The sequence below is a fragment of the Eubalaena glacialis genome, chromosome 18, assembly GCF_028564815.1.
Source record: "Eubalaena glacialis isolate mEubGla1 chromosome 18, mEubGla1.1.hap2.+ XY, whole genome shotgun sequence".
NCBI lineage: Eukaryota > Metazoa > Chordata > Mammalia > Artiodactyla > Balaenidae > Eubalaena > Eubalaena glacialis.
Genome location: NC_083733.1, coordinates 3,557,251 through 3,585,230, shown reverse-complemented (window position 1 = coordinate 3,585,230; position 27,980 = coordinate 3,557,251). Strand labels below are relative to the sequence as shown.

Here is a 27,980-nt window from a genome sequence, read left to right as displayed (position 1 = left end):
GATTTGGGTTGATTCCATCTTTATTGTGTATCAGGGCTTAGATCATAAATATGGGTTGTTGTCACTCGCCACTCATCTGCTGTCCTGTGTGTGAATAGCCTCTGTAGCAGACTCTAAATTTAGCCCAAGAGATCAGGGTCAAGAAGGGAGAAAAATGGCCGCGGCCACGTTACCATTCTGCTATATCTCCATCTTAAAAGCAACACCGGACGTCACCGAACACTCACCTGCACACGACAGTCCCGTGCAGGAGACCCGGAGCTCTGCTAGGGAAATCATTCGTTCTGCGAATGCTTTTCTCATTCCCCCATGAAAGGACAGCTGGCTCCCAGATATAGACGTGGAATTACAGAATGTCTCGAGGACTAAGCACAAGCCTGTTGCTTTCCAACAAGGTTATAAACCCATCCCTTGCTTCGCTGCACTTTTCTGCATACATTCAGAAGTGGTTCTAGCACTCTGGAAATGTGAGTACCTCTGTCACGTCCCGAGCACGCAGGCCACCCGGTGAGCCTCCTGCCGGCAGACACGGGCCTCTACAAACCAGTCTCTGCCTACAAGTCCTGAGACTGGGCGCTGTCAGAAGGTTGCAGGTTCGTGCGGAGTTTGTACATGTGATTGAGCGCTTGTGTGAGGAAAGCCCCACTGGTGTTGATCTCCATCAAGGTCAAGTTATCCAGCTAAAACACAAGGGCAAACAGACCGGGTTGGTTGAGTCTTTGATTTCACGAAAGGTTAAATCTACTGGATAAAAATAAGGATACAATGAGTAATAATATTCTGAAAGCCCCGCATGGCTAGTTATCCCTTCCTGCGATGCCCTAAGCAGACAAGATGCCGCGGGCTGTCCCACAGAGCATCCAGCCTCCGTGAGCGGCCCACCGCGCGCCCACCTTGGCGTGTGCCTCCTGCTGTCTCACAAAGCTGTCAGCGGACACCCGGAGCTTGGCTGTGCGCGTGTCCCACACGTCCTTGATCAGGGTCCGGATCTCATCTGCTTTCGGGATGTTGTCTGAAGCACTAAAGGAAGCAAAAGGGGAAATAAATCACATAAGGAAGCACTCAGTAAACTAAGGCAACTTCCAGGTAGAAGTGGCTTCTGTGTAAATGCTGCTTGGACTTAGGCAAAAATGCACAAGCTGTTCTAGCCTCAAAATTTGTTGCGCTTTTTCAGTTTTTTAAAATGTAAGGATTTCTAGCAGTTAAGCTCGGTGCCAAGAAAATCAGCCACGATCCTCACCGAGTTATCTGTGCTCATGTTAGTTGTCCCTGGGCAAGCTGTGGTACAAGGACTTCTGTTTATTCACCAAAAAAAATTAGATCTTGGAGAAGAAGCTCTGAGTCGGTTCTCCTCCGACTCAGGATAACTGAGTGTTCTATGCTATAGAATTTCCATCTAGAATGAATTTCTTTCAAAGGCTGGCTCAGAGGTCATGACCTCTAATGCTAATACCCCATCTGTTAGGGAAAGAAGACGAAGGCTCTGTGCCAGGCATTTCTATCCTCACAAAATCCCTGAGGGATAGGGACTGTCCCACTCTACAGAGAAAACAAAGATACATTTGCAAAAGTCACAGAACAAATCGCAAATTAGCATAAACAGCACACCTATACACTGCAAATTCTGGGTAAAAGTTTGACTGGAGTCAGCGGGGCCGCACTAAGAGCCTTCCTGTGTGACACATTTTTAAATTAACCTTTGAAGAAAGAGACAAACTAGGAGACAAAAGCAAAAGCCAACATCGTTTATCACCAGGCATCCTAGGATAAGCTGGCAAGGCTCTCTCCACAGGCTAAAATTAGCTCAAGATGAGTAGATGGAGAATCAGTAGGATACAATTGATATAGTAGATTTTATTTAAGACCCAAACATTTGGATCTTACGCTCTGAACAGCAGGTTAAAGAACAAAGGACCCCCGCTCCTTGTGAACTGCACTGCAGAACCAAGGTCCCCTCACTGAATGGATGACTCTAAGGAATTATAAAACAAGGGTTTCGACAGGAACTGCGTACATAACGCATTGAACTTCAAAAACTGAAGATGAACAGGCCTCCCTTCCGCTCCCGTATTCTCCCTTCTGAAGTCACCCTCCCCTACAGCAGCAGCCCTCTCATAGCCTCCGGATGACGCCCTCCTGGGGACGCCGCGTCCACTGCCCTGCCCTCACTCAGTCCATGCAGGTCCCAACAGCCCTGCTCCACAAATCCAGACCCTTCCACCTTCCGTCCTTCTACCTACACTGCCCTCTCCCCTAGTGAATTTCCCCTCATCCTCCAAGCCAGGGATCCCCTCTCTGGCAGCACCAGGCATGAGGGCTGCACCCCTACGTACTCTGAACAGCATCAGCACACGCTGCAGTGTTCTACCACGTCTGTCAACAGGGTCGCATCTCTTCCCCACAAAACTGGAGCTCAAGCCTACATGACCATCTCCACTACCCGGTGGGACGCTTAGCATGCTGAGTGCTGCGAATGTTGTGAACTACACAACTGCAGCCACAAGTCCACTCAAGGACAAGTCCACGTCACGCAGATGTTCCCTTGAATTGCACAGGGCCACTCGGGGGGCCCGGCCCCGCTGCTCTCCGGCAGGCAGGAGGGGGCTTCCAGCTTCTGTTCCGGCTCTGCTCTTGAGTCCATCAGTGAACAGGTGCGCCCGGCTTCAGACGCTTGACACTGTGCAAATTACACTCCAGGTAGCCACACTTGCCTGCCCCCTGCACTGATACATTCATTCATTCCACAAACATGTGAGTACCAGGCACTGTGCGGGGGCACGCGAGACAGTCCCTGCCCGTGAGACCTGGGGGCGGGGGTGGGGAACAGCACAGGCAGACAGCAGTTAGAGAATTACACCTGACAAGTGCTATAGAGGGGTGCAGAGCTGCCACGAGGACAGGTCACGTAACCTGGGAGGGAGGACCTGCTGTGCTAAACCCGAGGAGGGAGCGGGGAAGAGGTGGCCTCACTGGGCAGAAGGACGGTGTACACACACACACACACACACACACGTGTGCGCCTGTGCACTCTGAGGACCTGGGCATGTGTGAAAAAGTGAAGGAGGCCAACGTGAGCCTGGACCCTGGAGAATCGGAGGGAAGGACTGCAGAGAGTGGTGAGAGCCGGGAGAAGGGAACCAGGCTATGCGGTGCTTCGAATACCATGATCAGGGCTTCAGACCCTAGAGGGGCTCCGAGGGGCAGGGGACTCACAGGGCAGCTGTATCTTTGAAACGCTGCTCTGGCTGCAAGGCGGAGAATGAATTAGAAGCCCATGGGGAGCCTGAACTGGATGAGGGGAATCAGTTTTGCCCCAGCGGACCTGCCTTCTAGCCCAGGGTCGAAGGAAAATGCAACCCCTGGCCCTTTCCTGTGCAAGAGATACAAGAACGCAGATGCACAGGCCCAAAGGAGAAGAGGGGTGCAGCTCGACTAATAAAACATTTGCAGTTAAGAAAAAGGCTACTGCTAGAGATGATGGGCTGATACTGGAGTCCAATATCAAGTGACGGGTAGGACGCAGAATGGAAAGAACCACGGGATTCACCAGGAGAGGGAAGGGTGGAGAAAGGGAAAAAAGAAACAGGGAGAGACAGGGCCCGGCCAGTGTGTGCGTGCCCACAAACGACTCCCAGACTACTGACTGAGGACCTGGGGGCCAAAGCTACCACTTCCCTCGGTAATGAGCGTGGAACACGAAAGGAGGTGGGCTGGGAACGGGGGGTTCCATCGTGCATGTGGCGTTCGAAGAAGTGAGAGGTACTTACTGATTTAACAGGAGTTTGGTGAGCTCCATGTAGTAAAGGCTGGGCATAGGGGTAAAAGTTTCTTCCTTTCGTTCATGATCCCGAATCTTCTCCAACTTTTCTGAAATTTAGAAGTGTGTACATTTTACCATGACCATGAGCAAAATATAGTTTTAAAACCTTCCAAATTTACCAAGTACCTATATTTCCTAGTCAAGCAACTAAAAAATACATTAAAAAACCCCACTTTTTGAAATAACATATCACTAACTAGACATCACTGGGCCGATTTCCCCAAGCACTTCTCTTAGAGAAGGTGGTAGATTTGGGTTATTGTTATTGCTGGGCCTGCAGAATATATGACTGAAAACAGTATGTCCGAGTCTGAAGTTCTTTTCTTAGGGAAAGAGTGAAGTGTTCTACCTTTGATGCAGGCAGTGATGATAGTAACCAGTGACTGCAGAAATGTACTTATTTCTATTAAACCTTGTTCAGAAGAGAGCAAGATAGCTTACAACTAATACAGGGTGGAAAGCCCCACATCGGGAATCAAACTGCTGAGTCCAGTTCCATCCGCAGGAACATTCTCCACACACCTCACCCCTCTCCCCTTCTGTCCTTCCTCCTGGCCTGAGATAAACCTGAGTCCTGAACCCGCCACTGCACGCCATGGCGAAGGGACACACAGACAGAACTCCGCAGTGGGGTCTCGTTTGAAATGACTGGCCACCCATCTCCAGGGGCCCTCGGTGCTACCCTGCAACCCTCATACTCCCCGCTCCAGCCACCCTCTCACTTTCCCTCCTGCCCGCCCTCTCCACGCTTTCTCCCCAACACCGTGCGGGGCTCCGCACACTACCGCCACCGCATCCTCCTAAGGGGCGCGCTGGACCTTCTCTCGCCTGCACAGAACACCGCTTCGGCAACTGTCCTCACTCCTCAGTGCTCCCTCTTGCCCCCGCTCTCGGAGCAGTCCATCAAACTCGACGCAACATCTTCCAGCTTAAAAAGAAAGCCCTCCCCTGACACCAAATCCTCCTCCAGCTACAATCCATTTCTCATGCCCTTCACAACAAAACTTCAAGAGTTCCCTGACGTTGGCATTAACTGTTCCTGTGGGCGACTATCCCACCCTCTGACACGACTCACCAAGGCCACCACCTCTGCTCAGCCAAACCCAACGGCCACATCTCAGGCCTCGTCACGTCTGACAAGGGCCAGTCCTTGGGGTGTGTTTATCACTTGGCTTCTGGGATACCACTCTCCCCAAGTTCTCCTCTCATCTCCCCGACTCCTCCAGGCCTTCCTGACCTCAACACACTGGAGGACAGAGCTCCTTCCCTCACCCCTTCTCCACCGCCTACACCCATATTCCACGTGTTCTCATCCCACTTCATTTAAATGCCACCTATGCTCTCATGACACCTTCCACACCTAGAATCCCAGCTCAGCCCCTCCCCTGACCTCCTGGCTCAGATGCCCCGCTGCCCACAATATTGCCACTCGGATGTCTAACAGGCACCTCCAGTGTCACATGTTCAAACCCCCCTCCCGGCTCCCACTCTAGCCCACAGTGTCCCTGCGATCTGCCCAGGCTCAGGAGACGGCAGCTCCAGCTCCTGCTGCTCCAGCAGCAACCCTGGTGGGCACCCTTACCTCTTCTCTCTGATCCCACGGTCTGTCCTTCAGCAAATCCTGCTGATTCTTTTCTTCAAAATACGCCTAGATGCCAACCACATCTGCCCGCTTCCATCAACTCACTGGTCAAGCCACCCTGAGCTCTTGCCGGGCTAACCCCCTACCGCCCTCTCCCCACACTCATCTCCACACCGCAGACTGAGTGTCTTTCTTTTCCACATCTAAATCAGAGTACGAAACACCTCTGTTCAAACCCTGCAACGCATCAAAAAGACCGACAATACCCGGTGATGGCCAGGAGTGGAGCAACAGGCACTCGTACGTTTCTGCTGGGGTTACAGGAGCGGCTCCACCGCTCTGCAGGGCTCCTGGGCAGTTTCTAACAGAGTGAAGCACAGTCTGCCCTACGAGCTGGCAGTTCCATGACGCTAGGTGTTTATTTACCCAAGAGAAATAAAAATACATACCCGCAAAAAGACTCAGACGCGACTGCTCAAAGCAGCCTTCTTCACAGTAGCCTAAAATGGGAAACGACCCAAATATCCACCAACAGAAGGATGGGGGACCAAGCTGTGGAATACTCACACAACGAAGGAAACACGACTCAGCGATGAAAGAACGACGTAATGACACGTGCAACAAAAGGGGCGAATCTCAAAAGCAGTACGATGAATAAGAGACGTCAGAGGAAAACTGACATGCCAGATGATTCCATTCATGTGCCGTCCAAGAACAGGCAGAGCTAATCTACGGTGGCAGAAGCAGCAGCCGGCTCCCGGGCAGGACCCACGGATGACTGGGGATTTCCACCCCTTGTCGCCGCAGGATGGCCCAGGCCTCGGAGAAGCCCCAGGCAAACTGTCTCCGCACCTTCTCTCTGACTCTGGCCCTCCCACGACACAGGTTCTTGCCCTCTATCACCTGGGTTGGAATAGGCCAAAACTGACAGAAAGGGATGCAGTGCCAACAGAACCAGGGCCTGGTGGGCGGGTGGGGAGGTCCCTGCTTTAAAAAAATCCCTTCAGAGCAGAAGGGACTGGAGTTTCCTGTCATGTTTCAGGACCACCAGATTCACACACACCTTTGGGACAGGCAGTAAAGACAAAACGCCCGAGCAATCTTTCTTAAACTGTATTTGAGTGCACCTGGCTCCAAGTGTCCTAGCTTCTCGGAGGTAGGTACCCCTGGGTGATTTCCAAAGGGAAGGGGATAATCAAAATCGCTCAGAGGCTTTTCAAATTTCACATGCCCCCCAACCCCGACCCCAAATAAATGTGACATTCATTCTCTACTAGTAATGAGCCATTCATAGCTCTGAGGTGAGAAAAAGACTGCAAAGGTTCAGGATGAAGACCGTGTGCCTCTTTGATGCAGTATTTTCTTTTCGGTTTTTTTCCAACAGCTTTACTGAGGCATAATCAACATACCATACAATTCATCCATTCAATGGTTTTTAGTACATTCACAGAGTTGTGCACCCATCACTTCAATCAACTTCAGAACATTTTCATCACCCCAAAAGGAACCCCATAATGGTTCTATCAGCTGCTCAAACCCTCATCGCTAGGCAACCACTAATCTTCTTTGTCTCTGTGGATCTGCCTGCTCTGAACAATTCATATAAATAGAAGAATACAATAGTTGGTCTTTGTGTCTGGTTCTTCTCCCACTTAATGTAACATTTTAAAGGTTCATCGGGACTTCCCTGGTGGCTCACTGGTTAAGAATCTGCCTGCCAATGCAGGAGACACGGGTTTGAGCCCTGGTCTGGGAAGATCCCACATGCCACAGTGCAACTAAGCCCGTGTGCCACACCTACTGAGCCTGCGCTCTAGAGGCCTGTGAAGCCCTCGTACCTAGAGCCCGTGCTCTGCAACAAGAGAAGCCACTGCAATGAGAAGCCCACGCACCACAACAAAGAGTAGCCCGCGCTCACCATAACTAGAGAAAGCCCACGCGTGCAGCAATGAACACCCAACGCAGCCAAAAATATAAATAAATAATAAATAAAGGTTCATCTATGTTTGTACCCTGTGTCACAACCTCATCCGTTGAGGTGGCCAAAAACAATATTGCCTTGGATGGATGATGCCTTATTTTCATGCATTCTCTCTAATGTAAGGTAATGACTCTGCTACTCATGCTGGTCTATACTTCTTAAAAAAAATTTTTTTTTATAGATTTATTTACTTTTATTTATTTATCTTTGGCTGCATTGGGTCTTCACTGCTGCGCGCAGGCTTTCTCTAGTTGCGGCGAGTGGGGGCTACTCTTCGTTGTGCTGCACAGTCTTCTCATCGTGGTGGCTTCTCTTGTTGTGGAGCGCGGGCTGTAGGCACACGGGCTTCAGTAGTTGTGGCGCATGGGCTTAGTTGCTCTGCGGCATGTGGGATCTTCCTGGAACAGGGCTCGAACCTGTGTCCCCTGCATTGGCAGGCGGATTCTTAACCACTGTGCCACCAAGGAAGTCCTTAGACTTTAAAATAAAGACTGTTACAAGAGACAAAGAAGGACACTACATAATGATCACGGGATCAATGAAAGAAGAAGATATAACAATTGTAAATGTATATGCACCCATAGGTGCACCTCATAGGAGGTGCACATAGGAGCACCTCAATATATAAGGCAGATACTAACATCTATAAAAGGAGAAATTGACAGTAACACAATAATAGTAGGGGGATTTAACACCCCACTTTTATCAATGGACAGATGATCCAGACAGAAGATCAATAAGGAAACACAAGCCTTAAGTGACAAATGAGACCAGATGGACTTAATTGATATTTATAGAGCATTCCATCCAAAAGCCACAGAATACACATTCTTTTCCAGTGCACATGGAACATTCTCCAGGATTGATCACATGCTGGGCCACAAAGCAAGGCTCAGTAAATTTAAGAAAACTGAAATCGTATCAAGCATCTTTTCCGACCACAACACTATGAGATTAGAATCAACTAGAAGAAAAAAACTGTAAAAACTCAAACATGTTGAGGCTAAACAATATGCTACTAAACAACCAATGGATCACTGATGAAACCAAAAAGGAAATTAAAAAATACCTAGAGACAAATGAAAACAAAATCATGACCATCCAAAATCTACAGGATACAGAAAAAGCAGTTCTAAGACGGAAGTGTATAGCAATACAATCTTACCTCAGAAAACAAGAAAAATCTCAAATAAACAACCTAACCTTAGACCTAAAGCAACTAGAGAAAGAAGAACAAACAAAACCCAAAGATAGTACACTGAAAGAAATAATAAATATCAGAGCAGAAATAAATGAAATAGAAACAAAGAAAAAACAGAAAATATCAATAAAACTAAAAGCTGGTTTTTTGAAAGGATAAACAAAATTGATAAACCTTTAGCCAGACATATCAAGAAAAAAAGGGAGAGGGCTAAAATAAATAAAATTACACATGAAACAGGAGAAGTTACAACAGAAATACAAAGGATCATAAGAGACTACTACAAACAACTATATGCCAATAAAATGGACAACCTAAAAGAAAAGGACAAATTCTTAGAAAGGAACAACCCTCCAAGACTGAACCAGGAAGAAACAGAAAATATGAACAGACAAATCACAAGTACTAAAAATGAAACTGTGATTAAAAAACTGCCAACAAACAAAATTCCAGGACCTGATGGCTTCACAGCTAAATTCTATCAAACATTCAGAGAAGAGTTTAACACCTATCCTTCTGAAACTATTCCCAAAAATTGCAAAGGAAAGAACACGCCCAAACTCATTCTATAAGGCCACCATCACTCTAATATCAAAACCAGACAAAGATACCATAAAAAAAAGAAAATTACAGGCTAATATCACTGATGAACAGACGCAAAAATCCTCAACAAAATACCAGCAAACCTAATCGAACAATACTCTAAAAGGATCATACACCATGATCAAGTGGGATTATCCCAATGTTGGAAGGATTTTTCAATATCTGCAAATCAATCAGTGTGATACACCACATTAACAAACTGAAGAATAAAAACCATATGATCGGACTTCCCTGGTGGCGCAGTGGTTAAGAATCCGCCTGCCAATGCAGGGGACTCAGGTTCGAGCCCTGTTCCAGGAAGATCCCACATGCCGTGGAGCAACTAAGCCCGTGCGCCACAACTACTGAGCCTGCGCTCTAGAGCCCACGAGCCACAACTACTAAAGCCCACGTGCCTAGAGCCTGTGCTCTGCAACAAGAGAAGCAACTGCAATGAGAAGCCTGCGCACCGCAACGAAGAGTAGCCCCCACTCGCCGCAACTAGAGAAAGCCCACGCGCAGCAATGAAGAACCAAGTCAGCCATAAATAAATAAATAAAACAAAAACAAACAAAAAAAATGATCATCTCAATAGATGCAGAAAAGGCTTTTGACAAAATTCAACACCAATTTATAATAAAAACTCTCCAGAAAGTGGGCATAGAGGGAACCTACCTCAACATAATAAAGGCCATATATGACAAACCTACAGCTAACATCATACTCAACAGTGAAAACCTGAAAGCATTTCCTATGAGATCAAGAACAAGATAAGGATGTCCACCATCTCCACTTTTAGTCAACATAGTTTGGAAGTCCTAGTCATGGCAATCAGAAAAGAAAAAGAAATAAAAGGAATCCAAATTGGAAAAGAAGTAAAACTGTCACTGTTTGAAGATTACAGGATACTATACATAGAAAATCCTAAAGATGCTACCAGAAAACTACAGGAGCTGATCAATGAATTCAGCAAAGTGGCAGGATACAAAATACATACACGGAAATCTGTTGCATTTCTATACACTAACAACGAAAGATCAGAAACAGAAATTAAAGAAACAATCCCATTTACCAGCACATCAAAAAGAATAAAATTCCCAGGAATAAACCTACCTAAGGACACAAAAGACCTGTACTCCGAAAACTTTAACACACTAATGAAAGAAATCAAAGATGACACAAACAGATGGAAAGATATACCATGTTCTTCAACTGGAAGATCAATGTTGTCAAAATCACTATACTACCCAAGTCATTCTACAGAATCAATGCAATCCCTATCAAATTAACAGTGGCATTTTTCACAGAACTAGAACAAAACATTTTAAAATGCATATGGAAACAAAATAGATGCGGAATAGCCAAAGGAATCCTGACAAGAGAAAACGAAACTTGAGCAATCAAGCTCCCTGACTTCAGACCATACTACAAAAAGCTATAGTAATCAAAACAGTATGCTACAGGCAAACACAAAAAATATAGATCAAAGAAAGCTCAGAAACAAACACACAAACTTGTGGCCAATTAATCTACGACTAAGGAGGCAAGCCTATACAATGGAGAAAAGACATTCTCTTAAATAAGTGGTGCTACACTGGTACACAGTGTGTCCTGTACCAGTGTGTACAGGACAGCTACATGTAAAAGATTGAAACTAGAGGGCTTCCCTGATGGCGCAGTGGTTAAGAATCCGCCTGCCAATGCAGGAGACACAGGTTCGAGCCCTGGTCTGGGAAGATCCCACATGCCGCAGAGCAACTAAGCCCGTGCGCCACAACTACTGAGCCTGCGCTCTAGAGCCCACGCGCCACAACTACTGAGCCCACGCGCCACAACTACTGAAGCCTGCGCGCCTAGAGCGCGTGCTCCACAACAAAAGAAGCCACCGCAATGAGAAGCCTGCGCACCACAAAGAAGAGTAGCCCCCGCCCGCCGCAACTAGAGAAAGCCCACGTGCGGCAAGGAAGACCCGACGCAGCCAATACATACATACATACATACATATATACATAAATAAATAAAATTTATTTAAAAAAAAGAAAAGAAACTAGAACACTGTCTAACAGCATACACAAAAATAAAGTCAAACAGAATTAAAGACCTAAGTGTAAGGCTGGGATACTAAAAACTCTTAGAGGGAAACATAGGCAGAACACTCTGACATAAATCACAGCAAAATCTTTTTGATCTGCCTCCTAGAATAATGAAAATAAAAACAAAAATAAACAAATGAGACCTCATTAAACTCAACAGCTTTTGCAAGCAAACAAAACCATAAACAAAACAACAAGACAACCCACAGAATGAGAGAAAATATTTGCAAACGTTGTGACCGACAAAAGCTTAATCTCCAAAATTTACAAACAGCTCATGCAGCTCAATATCAAAAAAAACCAAACAACCTGATATAAAAATGGGGGAAGACCTAAATAGACTTTTCTCCAAAGAAGACATACAGAGGGCCAAGAGGCACATGAAAAGATGCTCAACATCGCTAATTATAAGAGAAATGCAAATCAAAACTACAATGAGATATCACCTTACACCAGTCAGAATGGCTAACATCAAAAAGTATACAAACAATAAATACTGGAGAGGGTGTGGAGAAAAGGGAACCCTCCTATGCTGTTGGTGGGAATGTATATTGGTACAGTAACTATGGAACAGAGTATGGACGTTCTTTAAAAAACTAAAAATAGAGCTACCATAAGATGCAGCAATCCCACTCCTGGTCATATATCTGGAGAAAACCATGGTTCAAAAGGATACATGCACCCCAATGTTCATTGAAGTGCTGCTTACAATAGCCAAGACATGGAAGCAACATAAATGTTCACCGACAGATGAATGGATAAAGAAGATGTGGTACATATATACACTGGAGTATTACTCAGCCATTAAAAGGAATGACATAATGCCATTTGCAGCAACACAGACAGACCTGGAGATTATCATACTAAGTGAAGTAAACCAGACAGAGAAAGACAAATATCATATAATACGGCTTATATGCAGAATCTAAAACAAAATATGCAAATGGACTTATTTACAAAACAGAAACAGGCTCACAGACTTAGAAAATAAACTTACAGTTACCAAAGGAGAAAAGTGGAGGGGAAAGATAAATTGGGAGTATGGGACTGACATACATACACTACTATATTTCCAATAAATAACCAACAAGGACCTACGTATAACACAGGGAACTCTGCTCACTATCCTGTAATAACTGAAATGGGAAAAGAATTTGAAAAAGAGTAGATACATGGATATGTAAAACTGAATCACTACACTGTATACCTGAAACTAACACAACTTTATTAATCAATGAAACCCCAATATAAAATAAAAATTAAAACCAAAACAAAAATAAACAAATGGGACCTCATTAAACTGAAAAGCTTTTCACAGCAAAGGAAACCATAAACAAAACGAAACGACAACCTAAAGAACGGGAGAAAATACTGGCAAAGGATGTGACCGACAAGAAATCAATCTCCAAAAATTTACAGAGCTCATGCAACTCAATATCAAAAAAGCAAACAACCCCATCAAAAAATGGACAGGAAACCTAAATAGCCTTTTCTCCAAAAAAAAAACATAGACATCCACAGGCACATGAGAAGATGCTCAACATCGCTAATTATTAGAGAAATGCAAATCAGAACTATAATATCACCTCACACCAGTCAGAACGGCCATCATCAAAAAGTCTACAAACAATAAATTCTGGAGAGGGTGCGGAGAAAAGAGAACCCTCCTACACTGTTGGTGGGAATGTAAGTTAGTGCAGCTACTATGGAGAACAGTATGGAGGTTCCTCAGAAACTAAAACTAGAGCTACCATATGATCCAACAATCCAACTCCTGGGCATATACCTGGACAAAACTATAATTGAAAAAGATACACACACTGCTATGTTTATGGTAGCGCTGCTTACAATAGCTGAGACATGGAAGAAACCTAAATGTCCATCTTCATAAAGAAGATGTGGTACATATATACAATGAAATACTACTCGGCCATAAAAAAGAACGAAATAATGCCATTTGCAGCAACATGGATGCAACTAGAGAGTATCATACTAAGTGAAGTAAGTCAGAAAGAGAAAGACAAATACCATGTGATATCACTTACATGTGGAATCTAAAATATGGCACAAATGAACCTATCTACAAAACAGAAACAGACTCACATAGAGATCAGATTGGTGGCTGCCAAGCAGGAGGGGTGGAAGGAGAGAGAGATGGACTGGGAGTTTGGGGTTGGTAGATGCAAACTATCATATACAGAACAGATAAAAAGCAAGGTCCTACTGTTTAGCACTGGGAACTACATCCAACCTCCTGGGATAAACCATAATGGAAAAGAATATTTTAAAAAAAGAATGTATATATGTGAATCACCGAGTCACTTTGCTGTACAGCAGAGATGCACACAACATTATACATCATCGATACTTCGATTAAAAAAAAACGAATGAAATAACTCCATTTGCAGCAATGTGGATGGACTTGGAGATTATCATACTAAGTGAAGTAAGCCAGACACAGAAAGACAAATATCACATGATATCACTTATATGCAGAATCTAAAACAAAATATACAAATGGACTTATTTACAAAATAGAAACAGACTCACTGACTTAGAAAACAAAGTTACGATTACCAAAGGGGAAAGGTGGAGGGGAAGGATAAATTGGGAGTATGGGACTGACATATACACACTACTATATTGCAAATAAATAACCAACAGGACCTACAGTGTAACACAGGGAACTCTGCTCACTATTCTGTAAAAACTGAAATGGGAAAAGAATTTGAAAAAGAGGAGAGACGTGTATATGAAATAATGAAAATAACAACGCTGTTAATCAATTAAACTCCAAAGTAAAAGAAAAATCAAAACAAAAATAAACAAATGGGACCTCATTAAACTCAAAAGCTTCTGCAAGCAAAGGAAACCATAAACAAAACAAGAAGACAACCCACAGAATGGGAGAAAATATTTGCAAACGATGCCATTGACAAGGGATCACTCTCCAAAATTTACAGACAACTCATACAGCTTGATAAACAAACAACCCCATCAAAAAATGGACAGGAGACCTAAATAGACTTTTCTCCAAAGAAGACATACAGATGGCCTCAGGCACATGAGAAGATGCTCAACGTCGCTAATTATTAGAGAAATGCAAATCAAAACTACAATGAGATATCAGCTCACACTGGTCAGAATGGCCATCACCAAAAAGTCTACAAACAATAAATACTGGTGAGGGTGTGGAGAAAAGGGAACCTTCCTACACTCTTGTTGGGCATGTAAACTGGTACAGCCACTATGGAAAACAGTATGGAGGTTCCTTAAAAAACTAAAAACGGAGCTACCATATGACCAAGGAATCCCACTCCTGGGCATATATCTGGAAAAAAACCATGATTCGAAAGGATACATGCACCCCAATGTTCATTGCAGCACTGCTTACAATAGCCAGGACGTGGAAGCAACCTAAATGTCCTTTGACAGAGGAATGGATAAAGAAGATGTGGTGCATATATACAATGGGGTATTACTCAGCCATTAAAAGGAATGATATAATGCCATTTGCAGCAACACAGACGAACCGGGAGATTATCATACTAAGTGAAGTAAGCCACAAAGAGAAAGGCAAATATCATATGATACGGCTTCTATGCGGAATCTAAAACAAAATATACAAATGGACTTATTTACAAAACAGAAACGGACTCACAGACTTAGAAAACAAACTTACGGTTACCAAAGTAAAAAGATGTAGGGGAAGGATAAATTGGGGAGTTTGGGATTGACATATACAGTAAGTTTCCCACATACGAACGAGTTCCGTTCCGCGAGGGCATTCGTAGTCCCATTTGTTCAAAAGTCCAACAAAGTTAGCGTAGGTACCCAACTAACACAATAGGCTATATAGTACTGTACTGTAATTGGTTTATAATACTTTTCACACAAATAATACATAAAAACAAACAAACACAAAAAATAAAGAAACATTTTAAATCTTACATACAGTACCTTGAAAAGTACAGTAGTACAGTACAACAGCTGGCATCCAGGGTCTGGCATCGAGTGAACAGGCAGGAAGAGTTAGTGACTGGAGGAGGGAGAGGAGGTGGGACATGGTAGAGGTAAAGGATCATCAGCAATAGGAGACGGAGGGCAAGCTGCAATTCCACTCATGCCTGATGTTCACGGCACAGGTTCTGGTTCTTTGCTGCATTCGATTCTATCTACCCTCTTGAAAAAACGATCCAGTGATGTCTTGGTAGTGGCTCTTTTTATCTCCTCACAGATGACACGGTAGCACTGGATTGCATTCTGATTGGCTGCTGCAACCTTCGGGTACCGTTCTGTGTTAGGGTCCTGTGCCTCAAAAACTAACAGTGCCCCCTCAAATAAAGAAAATCCCCTTGCAATTTCCTGTGTTGTGAATCTCTTCGGTTCTTCAGTTACTTCTTCCTCTTGTCTGTCTTTGTCCTTTCTCTGGGCCTCCAATTCCTTCAGGTCTTCATTAGTAAGCTCCTTGTGTTGCACAGCAACAAGTTCAATGAAGTTGTCCTCTTGCAGATCTAGCTCCAGCTTTTTGCTGAGGGTCACTAAGTTGCTGAAGACCTCTTTGGACTCCTCATCCACCTTCTCAAATCCATGAAAATCGTGAACAAACTGCAGGCAAAGGTTCTTCCAAACCCCATTCATGGTGATGGCCATAACGTCAGGCCAAGGAAAGTCAATCTTTTTTACAGCCTTGTAGATTTTATAGTCTTTCCAAAACTGTCACAAAGTTCTTCCTGCTTGGTCACTTGCCTTTACTGCCTGACGAAAAGCGTGACGTAAATAGTATTTCTTGAAAGTCGCTATAACTCCCTGGTCCATGTGTTGGAGGAGCGACATGGTATTCAGTGGCAGATGCACTACTTTGACGTTGGGATGAAAGTCACTCATGAATGGGGGGTGGCCCAGAGCACTGTCGAGCAGCAAAAGAATGATGAACGGGATGTCCTTCTCCAAGCAATGTTTCTCTACCTCTGGGATAAAGTGGTGGAAAAACCAATCCTGGAAAATGGCCTGTATAACCCAGGCTTTGGGGTTACTCTTCCACACAACACGAAGAGAGCCCTTGGCTATGTTTTTAAGGGCTCTTGGGTTCTCTGAATGATAAACTAACAGAGGCTTCAGCTTCATATCACCAGAAGCATTGCCATCAAACAACAGAGTTAGCCTATCCTTTGCTGCTTCAGAGCATGGCATCAACGTTTCCTCCTTACTGATGTACCTTCAGTCTGGCATCCTCTTCCAGTACAGTCCTGTCTCATCCACATTAAAAACCCGCTCGGGTAAATACATGCCTTCATCAATAATTTCTCAAAGCGCTTCAGGAAATTCCCGGGCAGCTATCGTATCTGCACTCGCTGCCTCGCCACTTACTTTTACCTTGTGAAGGGTGGCTCTAGCCTTGAACTGGTGAAACCAGCCATGGCTGGCATTAAAAGATGTGCCCTCGGAGGAGGAACCAAGATGGCTGAGTAGAAGGACGTGCTCTCACTCCCTCTTGTGAGAACACCAGAATCACAACTAGCTGCTGGACAATCGTCGACAGCAAGACACTGGAACTCACCAAAAAAGATACCCCATATTCAAAGACAAAGGAGAAGCCACAATGAGACGGTAGGAGGGGCGCAATCAGAGTAAAATCAAATCCCATAACTGGTGGGTGGGTGACTCACAGACTGGCGAACACTTATACCGCAGAAGTCCACCCACTGGAGTGAAGGTTCTGAGCCCCACGTCAGGCTTCCCAACCAGGGGGTCTGGCAAAGGGAGGAGGAATTCATAGAGAATCAGACTTTGAAGCCTAGTGGGAATTGAATGCAGGACTTTGACAGGACTCGGGGAAACATAGACCCCACTCTTGGAGGGCACACACAAAATAGTGTGCGCATCGGGACCCAGGGGAAGGAGCAGTGACCCTGGGGGAGACTGAACCAGACCTACCTGCTAGTGTTGGAAGGTCTTCTGCAGAGGCGGGGGGTGGCTCTGTTTCACCGTGGGGACAAGGACACTGGCAGCAGAAGTTCTGGGAAGTACTCCTTGGCGTGAGCCCTCCCAGAGTCTGTCATTAGCCCCACCAAAGAGCCCAGGTAGGCTCCAGTGTTGGATTGCCTCAGGCAAAACAACCAACAGGGAGGGAACCCAGCCCCAACCATCAACAGTCAAGTGGATTAAAGTTTTACGGAGCTCTGACCGCCACAGCAACAGTCAGCTCTACTCACCACCAGAGCCTCCCATCAAGCCTCTTAGATAGCCTCAACCACCAGAGGGCAGACAGCAGAAGCAAGAAAAACTACAATCCTGCAGCCTGTGGAACAAAAACCACATTCACAGAAAGATAGACAAGATGAAAAGGCAGAGGGCTATATACCAGATGAAGGAACAAGAAAAACCCCCAGAAAAACAACTAAATGAAGTGGAGATAGGCAACCTTCCAGAAAAAGAATTCAGAATAATGATAGTGAAGATGATCCAGGACCTCGGAATAAGAATGGAGGCAAAGATCGAGAAGATGCAAGAAATGATTAACAAAGACCGAGAAGAATTAAAGAACAAACAAACAGAGATGACCAATACAATAACTGAAATGAAAACCACACTAGAAGGAATCAATAGCAGAATAACTGAGGCAGAAGAACGGATAAGTGACCTGGAAGACAGAATGGTGGAATTCACTGCTGCTGAACAGACTAAAGAAAAAAGAAAGAAAAGAAATGAAGACAGCCTAAGAGACCTCTGGGACAACATTAAACGCAACAACATTCGCATTATAGGGGTCCCAGAAGGAGAAGAGAGAGAGAGGACCAGAGAAAATATTTGAAGAGATTATAGTCGAAAACTTCCCTAACATGGGAAAGGAAATAGCCACCCAAGTCCAGGAAGCGCAGAGAGTCCCATACAGGATAAACCCAAGGAAAAACACGCCGAGACACATAGTAATCAAATTGGCAAAAATTAAAGACAAAGAAAAATTATTGAAAGCAGCAAGGGAAAAACGACAAGTAACATACAAGGGAACTCCCATAAGGTTAACAGCTGATTTCTCAGCAGAAACTCTACAAGCCAGAAGGGAGTGGCATGATATACTTAAAAGTGATGAAAGGGAAGAACCTACAACCAAGATTACTCTACCCGCCAAGGATCTCATTCAGATTTGATGGAGAAATCAAAAGCTTTACAGACAAGCAAAAGCTAAGAGAATTCAGCACCACCAAACCAGCTCTACAACAAATGCTAAAGGAACTTCTCTAAGTGGGAAACACAAGAGAAGAAAAGGACCTACAAAAACAAACCCAAAACAATTAAGAAAACGGTCATAGGAACATACATATCGATAATTACCTTAAACGTGAATGGATTAAATGCTCCAACCAAAAGACACTGGCTTGCTGAATGGATACAAAAACAAGACCCATATATATGCTGTCTACAAGAGACCCACTTTAGACCTAGGGACACATACAGACTGAAAGTGAGGGGATGGAAAAAGACATTCCATGCAAATGGAAATCAAAAGAAAGCTGGAGTAGCTATACTCATATCAGATAAAATAGACTTTAAAATAAAGAATGTTAAAAGAGACAAGGAAGGACACTACATAATGATCAAGGGATCAATCCAAGAAGAAGATATAACAATTATAAATATATATGCACCCAACATAGGGGCACCTCAATACATAAGGCAACTGCTAACAGCTATAAGAGAGAAAATCGACAGTAACACAATAATAGTGGGGGACTTTAACACCTCACTTACACCAATGGACAGATCACCCAAAATGAAAATAAATAAGGAAACAGAAGCTTTAAATTACACAATAGACCAGATAGATTTAATTGATATTTATAGGACATTCCATCCAAAAACAACAGATTACACTTTCTTCTCATGTGCGCACGGAACATTCTCCAGGATAGAACACATCTTGGGTCACAAATCAAGCCTCAGTAAATTTAAGAAAATTGAAATCATATCAAGCATCTTTTCTGACCACAACGCTATGAGATTAGAAATGAATTACAGGGGAAAAAACGTAAAAAACACAAACACATGGAGGCTAAACAATACGTTACTAAATAACCAAGAGATCACTGAAGAAATCAAAGAGGAAATCAAAAAATACCTAGAGACAAATGACAATGAAAACACGACGATCCAAAACCTATGGGATGCAGCAAAAGCAGTTCTAAGAGGGAAGTTTATAGCTATACAAGCCTACCTAAAAAAACAAGAAAAATCTCAAGTAAACAATCTAACCTTACACCTAAAGCAACTAGAGAAAGAAGAACAAACAAACAAACAAAACCCTAAGTTAGCAGAAGGAAAGAAATCATAAAGATCAGAGCGGAAATAAATGAAATAGAAACAAAGAAAACAATAGCAAAGATCAATAAAACTAAAAGCTGGTTCTTTGAGAAGATAAACAAAATTGATAAGCCATTAGCCAGACTCATCAAGAAAAAGAGGGAGAGGACTCAAATCAATAAAATCAGAAATGAAAAAGGAGAAGTTACAATAGACACTGCAGAAATACAAAGCATCCTAAGAGACTACTACAAGCAACTCTATGCCAATAAAATGGACAACCTGGAAGAAATGGACAAATTCTTAGAAAGGTATAACCTTCCAAGACTGAACCAGGAAGAAATAGAAAATACGAACAGACCAATCACAAGTAATGAAATTGAAACTGTGATTAAAAATCTTCCAACAAACAAAAGTCCAGGACCAGATGGCTTCACAGGTGAATTCTATCAAATATTTAGAGAAGAGCTAACACCCATCCTTCTCAAACTCTTCCAAAAAATTGCAGAGGAAGGAACACTCCCAAACTCATTCTATGAGGCCACCATCACCCTGATACCAAAACCAGACAAAGACACTACAAAAAAAGAAAATTACAGACCAATATCACTGATGAATATAGATGCAAAAATCCTCAACAAAATACTAGCAAACAGAATCCAACAACACATTAAAAGGATCATACACCACGATCAAGTGGGATTTATCCCAGGGATGCAAGGATTCTTCAATATATGCAAATCAATCAATGTGATACACCATATTAACAAATTGAAGAATAGAAACCATATGATCATCTCAATAGATGCAGAAAAAGCTTTTGACAAAATTCAACATCCATTTTTGATAAAAACTCTCCAGAAAGTGGGTATAGAGGGAACCTACCTCAACATAATAAAGGCCATATATGACAAACCCACAGCAAACATCATTCTCAATGGTGAAAAACTGAAAGCATTTCCTCTAAGATCAGGAACGAGACAAGGATGTCCACTCTCACCACTATTATTCAACATAGTTTTGGAAGTCCTAGCCACGGCAATCAGAGAAGAAAAAGAAATAAAAGGAATACAAATGGGAAAAGAGGAAGTAAAACTGTCACTGTTTGCAGATGACATGATACTACACATAGAGAATCCTAAAACTGCCACCAGAAAACTGCTAGAGCTAATTAATGAATTTGGTAAAGCTGCAGGATACAAAATTAATGCACAGAAATCTCTTGCATTCCTATACACTAATGATGAAAAATCTGAAAGAGAAATTATGGAAACACTCCCATTTACCATTGCAACAAAAAGAATAAAATACCTAGGAATAAACCTACCTAGGGAGACAAAAGACCTGTATGCAGAAAACTATAAGACACTGATGAAAGAAATTAAAGATGGTACCAACAGATGGAGAGATATACCATGTTCTTGGATTGGAAGAATCAACATTGTGAAAATGACTATACTACCCAAAGCAATCTACAGATTCAATGCAATCCCTATCAAATTACCAATGGCATTTTTTACAGAACTAGAACAAATCATCTTAAAATTTGTATGGAGACACAAAAGACCCCGAATAGCCAAAGCAGTCTTGAGGGAAAAAAACGGAGCTGGAGGAATCAGACTCCCTGACTTCAGACTATACTACAAAGCTACAGTAATCAAGACAATATGGTACTGGCACAAAAACAGAAACATAGATCAATGGAACAAGATAGAAAGCCCAGAGATAAACCCACGCACCTATGGTCAACTAATCTATGACAAAGGAGGCAAAGATATACAATGGAGAAAAGACAGTCTCTTCAACAAGTGGTGCTGGGAAAACTGGACAGCTACATGGAAAAGAATGAAATTAGAATACTCCCTAACACCATACACAAAAATAAACTCAAAATGGATTAGAGACCTAAATGTAAGACTGGACACTATAAAACTCTTAGAGGAAAACATAGGAAGAACACTCTTTGACATAAATCACAGCAAGATCTTTTTTGATCCACCTCCTAGAGTAATGGAAATAAAACCAAAAATAAACAAATGGGACCTAATGAAACTTCAAAGCTTTTGCACAGCAAAGGAAACCATAAACAAGACGAAAAGACAACCCTCAGAATGGGAGAAAATATTTGCAAACGAATCAACAGACAAAGGATTAACCTCCAAAATATATAAACAGCTCATTCAGCTCAATATTAAAGAAACAAACACCCCAATCCAAAAATGGGCAGAAGACCTAAATAGACATTTCTCCAAAGAAGACATACAGACGGCCACAAAGCACATGAAAAGATGCTCAACATCCTAATTATTAGAGAAATGCAAATCAAAACTACAATGAGGTATCACCTCACACCAGTTAGAATGGGCATCATCAGAAAATCTACAAACAACAAATGCTGGAGGGGGTGTGGAGAAAAGGGAACCCTCTTGCACTGTTGATGGGAATGTAAACTGATACAGCCACTATGGAGAACAATATGGAGGTTCCTTAAAAAACTAAAAATAGAATTACCATATGACCCAGCAATCCCACTACTGGGCATATACCCAGAGAAAACCGTAATTCAAAAAGCCACATGCACCCCAATGTTCATTGCAGCACTGTTTACAATAGCCAGGTCATGGAAGCAACCTAAGTGCCCATCGACAGACGAATGGATAAAGAAGTTGTGGTACATATATACAATGGAATATTACTCAGCCATAAAAAGGAACAAAATTGAGTCATTTGTTGAGACGTGGATGGATCTAGAGACTGTCATACAGAGTGAAGTAAGTCAGAAAGAGAAAAACAAATATCGTATATTAACGCATGTATGTGGAACCTAGGAAAATGGTACAGATGAACCGGGTTGCAGGGCAGAAGTTGAGACACAGACGTAGAGAAGAAACGTATGGACACCAAGGGGGGAAAACTGCGGTGGGGTGGGGATGGTGGTGTGCTGAATTGTAAGATTGGGATTGATATGTATACAGTGATATGTATAAAATTGATGACTGATTAAAAAAAAAAAAAAAAAAAAGATGTGCCCTCTGATTCTTTGCCATGTTTCTTCTTCAAGTCTTCATAAAGGCTTTTGGTTTCTCTTGAATCAGCATTAAGCTGAGCGGGACTCGAAGACGATGCTGATCCGGCATCCACATACTGAGAAGTTTCTGCATCTCCTCCATCACTTTTCCACGCTTCTTTGATATCACTGTCAACATCATCGGCACAGCAGACTTCACATGTTCCATGATCTTGTCCTTGTTCTTTAGGATCGTGCTGGTGGTTGAATGATTCTTGTTATGAGAACGAGCGATGTCTGCCATCTTTTCGCCTCGCTCCACTCTCTCAATTATTTTCACTTTTGTTTCCACTGTTATTGCTTGGCACTTCTTAGCAGTACCAGCTACATCACTGCTGCTTTTATGCTTGCTTCCGGACATCCTGAGCTTGAAATAAAGATACCGTACTAGTGTACTCTATACAGTACTGTAAAGTACAAAAAAGCACAACCACTTGTAGAGGATGCACGCACATGGCAATGTACGCCAGACACGTGAACTAACAGACGTGAATGGACATGTGAACGCACGTTCCCATCTTTGAAAGTTCGCAACTTGAAGGTTCATATGTAAGGACTTACTGTACACGCTACTATATTTAAAATACATAACCAACAAGGACCTACTGTATAGCACAGGGAACTCTGATTAACATTCTCTAATAACCTAAATGAAAAAAGAATTTGAAAAAGAGTTCATACATGTATAACTAAATCACTTCATTGTACACCTGAAAATAACACAACATTGTTAATCAACTATACTCCAATATAAAATAAAAATGAAAAATGAAAAACAAAAAGGGACTTACCTGGTGATCCAGTGGGAAAGACTCTGAGCTCCCAATGCAGGGGACCCTGGTTTGATCCCTGAACAGGGAACTAGATCCTGCATGCATGCCAAAACTAAGAAGCCCGCAGGCCACAACTAAGAAGCCCACATGCCAAAACTTAGAAGCCCGCATGCCACAACAAAGACCTGGCACAGCCAAAACAAATAAATAAAAAATAATAATAATAAATTTTAAAAAATTAAAACAAAAACAAAAAGAAACAAATGTTACCTCACTAAACTCAAAAGCTTCTGCAAAGGAAACCATAAGGAAAACGAAAAGACAACCCACAGAATGGGAGAAAGTATTTGCAAACGATGTGACCAACAAAAGATTAACCTCCAAAATTTACAAACAGGTCGTGTAGCTCAATATCAAAAAAACAAACCCAATAAAAAAATGGGCGAAGACCTAAATACACTTTCCTCCAAAGAAGACATATAGACGTCCACAGGCACATGAAAAAATGCTCAACATCGCTAATTCTTAGAGAAATGCAAATTGAAACCACAATGAGATATCACCTCACACCAGTCAGAATGGCCATCATCAAAAACTCTACAAACAATAAATACTGGAGAGGGTGTGGAGAAAAGGGAACCCTCCTACACTGTTGGTGGGAATGTACATTGGTACAGCCACTATGGAGAACAGTATGGACGTTCCTTAAAAAACTAAAAATAGAACAACCATACAACCCAGCAATCCCACTACTGGTCATATATCTGGAGAAAACCATGGTTTGAAAGGATACATGCACCCCAATGTTCACTGCAGTGCTGCTTACAATAGCCCAGACATGTCAGCCACCTAAATGTCCATCAGCATATGAATGCATAAAGAAGATATGGTACATATATACAATGGAGTATTACTCAGCCATTAAGAATGAAATAATGCCATTTGCAGCAACACAGATAGACCTGGAGATTATCATACTAAATGAAATAAGCCAGAAAGAGAAATACAAATACCATATGATATGAGTTATATGTGGAATCTAAAATATGACACAAATGAACCTATCTACAAAACAGAAACAGACTCACAGACATAAGAGATCATACTTGTGGTTGCCAAGGGGAAGGGCAGTGGGGGAGAGGGATCAACTGGGAAGTTGGGGTTAGCAGATGTAAACTATTATACAGAGAGTGGATAAACAACAAGGTCCTACTATACAGCACAGGGAACTATATTCAATATCCTGGGATAAAGCGTAATTGAAAAAAATATAAAAAATGAGTGTATGTGTATAAATGAGTCATTTTGCTGTACAGCAGAGTGGCACAACATTGTAAATCAAATATACTTCAATAAAAAATAAAAAATTTTTTAAAATCTTGAAAAATCTAGTCCATTTCCAGCAAAAATCAAATTTCTAAGGAAAATAAGGGAATATTTAAAGCTTCTATTATGGGAAAAAATGCACTATGGAAATGTCTGTCTTGCCACAAATAAATGATCTAATGTACCACTCTTTAGGAAAAAAAGAAAAAAAAGGAATGTATATATGTGTACATATGTGAGTCACTTTGCTGTACAGCAGAGATTAGCACAACATTGTAAATCACCCATGCTAGCACAGGGAGATCAGCTCGGTGCTTTGTGACCACCTAGAGGGGTGGGATAGGGAGGGTGGGAGGGAGACGCAAGAGGGAGGAGATATGGCGATACATGTATATGTATCACTGATTCACTTTGTTATACAGCAGAAACTAACACACCATTGTAAAGCAATTCTACTCCAATAAAGATGTTAAAAAAAATCACCTATGCTTTAATTAAAAAAAAAAAAAAAGAATGAAATAATGCCATTTGTAGCAACATGGATGAACCTGATGATTATCATACTAAGTAAAGTAAGCCAGACAGAGAAAGACAAATATCATATTATATCGCTTATATGGAGAATCTAAAAAAAAATGAGAGAAATGAACTTATTTACAAAACAGAAACAGACGCACAGACTTAGAAAACAAACTTATGGTTACCAAAGGGGAGAAGTGGAGAGGAGGGATAAATCTGGAGTCTGGGATTGACATATACACACTACCATATTTAAAATAGATACCCAAAAAGCACCTACTGTATAGCACATGGAACTCTGCTCAATATCCTAGTAATCTAAATGGGAAAAGAATTTGAAAAAGAATAGATACATGTATATGTATAACTGAATCACTTTTCTGTACACCTGGAACTAACACAACATTGTTTTGTTTTGTTTATTTATTTATTTGGCTGCATTGGGTCGTTGTTACTGCGCACCGGCTTCTCATTGTGGTGGTATCTCTTGTTGCGGAGCACGGGCTCTAGGCGCGTGGGCTTCAGTAGTTGTGGCACGCGGGCTCAGTAGTTGTGACTTGCGGGCTCTAGAATGCAGGCTCAGTAGTTGTGGCACACGGGCTTAGTTGCTCCACGGCATGTGGGATCTTCCCGGGCCAGTGCTCGAACCCGTGTCCCCTGCATTGGCAGGCGGATTCTTAACCACTGCGCCACCAGCGAAGTCCCAAACACAACATTGTTAATCAACTATACTCCAATATAAAATAAAACTTAAAAACAAAAATAAAAATAAACAAACGGGACCTCTTTAAACTCAAAAGCTTTTGCACAGCAAAGAAAACCATATACAAAACGAAAAGACAACCCACAGAATGGGAGAAAATATTTGCAAATGATGTGACCAACAAAAGATTAATCTCCAAAATTTAGGAAGATCTCATGCAGGTCAATATCAAAAAAAAAAAAAAAAACCCCAAAAACCAAACAACCCCATCAAAAAACAGACAGGAGACCTAAATAGCCTTTTTTCCAAAGAAAACATACACACGTCCACAGGCACATGAGAAGATGCTCAACATCCCTAATCATTAGAGAAATGCAAATGAAAACTACAATGAGATATTAACTCACACCAGTCAGAATGGCTAACATCAAAAAACCTACAAACAATAAATACTGGAGACGGTGTGGAGAAAAGGGAACCCTCTTGCACTGTTGGTGGGAATGTCAATTGACACAGTCACTATGGAGAACAGTATGGAGGTTCCTCAGAAAACTAAAAATAGCATTACCATATGATCCAGCAATCCCACTCCCGGGCATCTACCGGGACAAAACTTAATTCGAAAAGATCCATGCACCCCAATGTTCACTGCAGCCCTGTTTACAATAGCCCGGACATGGAAGCAACCTAAATGTCCATCGACAGAGGAATGGATAAAGAAGACGTGGTACATATACACAATAGAATATTACTCAGCCATTAAAAAAGAAAGAAATAATGCCACTTGGAGCAACATGGATGGACCTGGAGATTATCGTACTAAGTGAAGTAAGTCAGACAGAGAAAGACAAATATATGATAACATTTACATGCGGAATCTTCAAAAAATGATACAAATGAACTTATGTACAAAACGTAAACAGACTCACAGACTTAGAAAACAAAGTTACGGTGACCAAAGGGGAAAGGTGGAGGGGAGGGATAAACTGGTAGTTTGGGGTTGACCTATACACACTATGATATTTAAAATAAATAATCAATAAGGACCTACTGTACAGCACAGGGAACTCCGCTCACTATTCTGTAATAACCGAAGTGGGAAAAGAATTTGAAAAAGAATAGATACATGTATATGTACCTGAATCACTTTGCTGAACACCTGAAACTACCACAACACCGTTAATCAACTATACTGCAATATAAAACTAGAATTAAAATAAAAAAGTTTGTGGAAATATCTTAAAATCAAAACCTGAACTAGAATTTGTACACACACCCCAAACGACCATTACTAACAGTGGTCCGCGGCCTCTCGCAGGTGAGGCTGGGCAGCATTCATTGATTTCACCTGATGAGCGACGCTGCGTCCGTGGAAGGACCGCGTGCCTCCACCCGCGGGAGGGCGACCCCGGCCCCCACGGCCCGCCTCCCCCACCACACCCCGCTCCCCCTCCACGTCCTCACCCACGTCCATCCACTCGGGGGGGAGCAGCCGACACTTCTGTCTCTGTTTCAGGTTGATCGCCAGCCACAGAGGCACCTGCACTGGTAAGCCGGGGTTGAAAGGCCCCAGGTCGCCCTGCAAGCAAACACACACACACCCCGTCCCTCATAACTGCATCGCTGGACCTCTGCTGTCCACGGGCTGAAGCCCGAGCGCGCTCTCGGCCACACCGCGCCACACCGCGCCCCACCGCTCAGCTGCGCGGGGTCCCGAACGCCGCCCGACGACACCTGGGGGCTCTGGACCCGCCGCCCCGCCCCCCTCCCGGAAGCGGGAACCGACCAGGGCGAGCCGGAGGCCCGGCGGGTCTCACCCCGATGAGGTAGATCTTGTCCAGACTGAAGTTCGGGATAATGGTGACCAGCTCCTTCTCGGCCAGAAACTCCACCTCGGCCGCGTCCATGGTGGCGCCCGCGGCCAGCCCGAGACTCGCCGCCGCCTCCGGCCCCTCAGCGTCCAGGAAGACGCGCTGCAGCCGCCGCTTTCCCGCCACCGAGCAATGCCCAACCTCTAGCCGGAAGGAGCCTC

The 27,980-nt window shown here is 43.1% G+C and overlaps 1 protein-coding gene across 1 annotated transcript; it reads right to left on the bottom strand.

Moving 5' to 3' along the window:
* Window positions 1–2: 2 nt before the first annotated feature.
* GINS2 (GINS complex subunit 2) lies at window positions 3–27,980 on the bottom strand. Its single transcript, XM_061172678.1, has 5 exons — window positions 27,766–27,980; window positions 27,413–27,527; window positions 3,768–3,867; window positions 894–1,020; window positions 3–680 (listed from the first exon to the last, which is right to left on the bottom strand). The coding sequence occupies exons 1-5, from the start codon at window positions 27,853–27,855 to the stop codon at window positions 555–557; spliced, it is 558 nt and encodes a 185-aa protein (XP_061028661.1). The 5' UTR covers window positions 27,856–27,980; the 3' UTR covers window positions 3–554.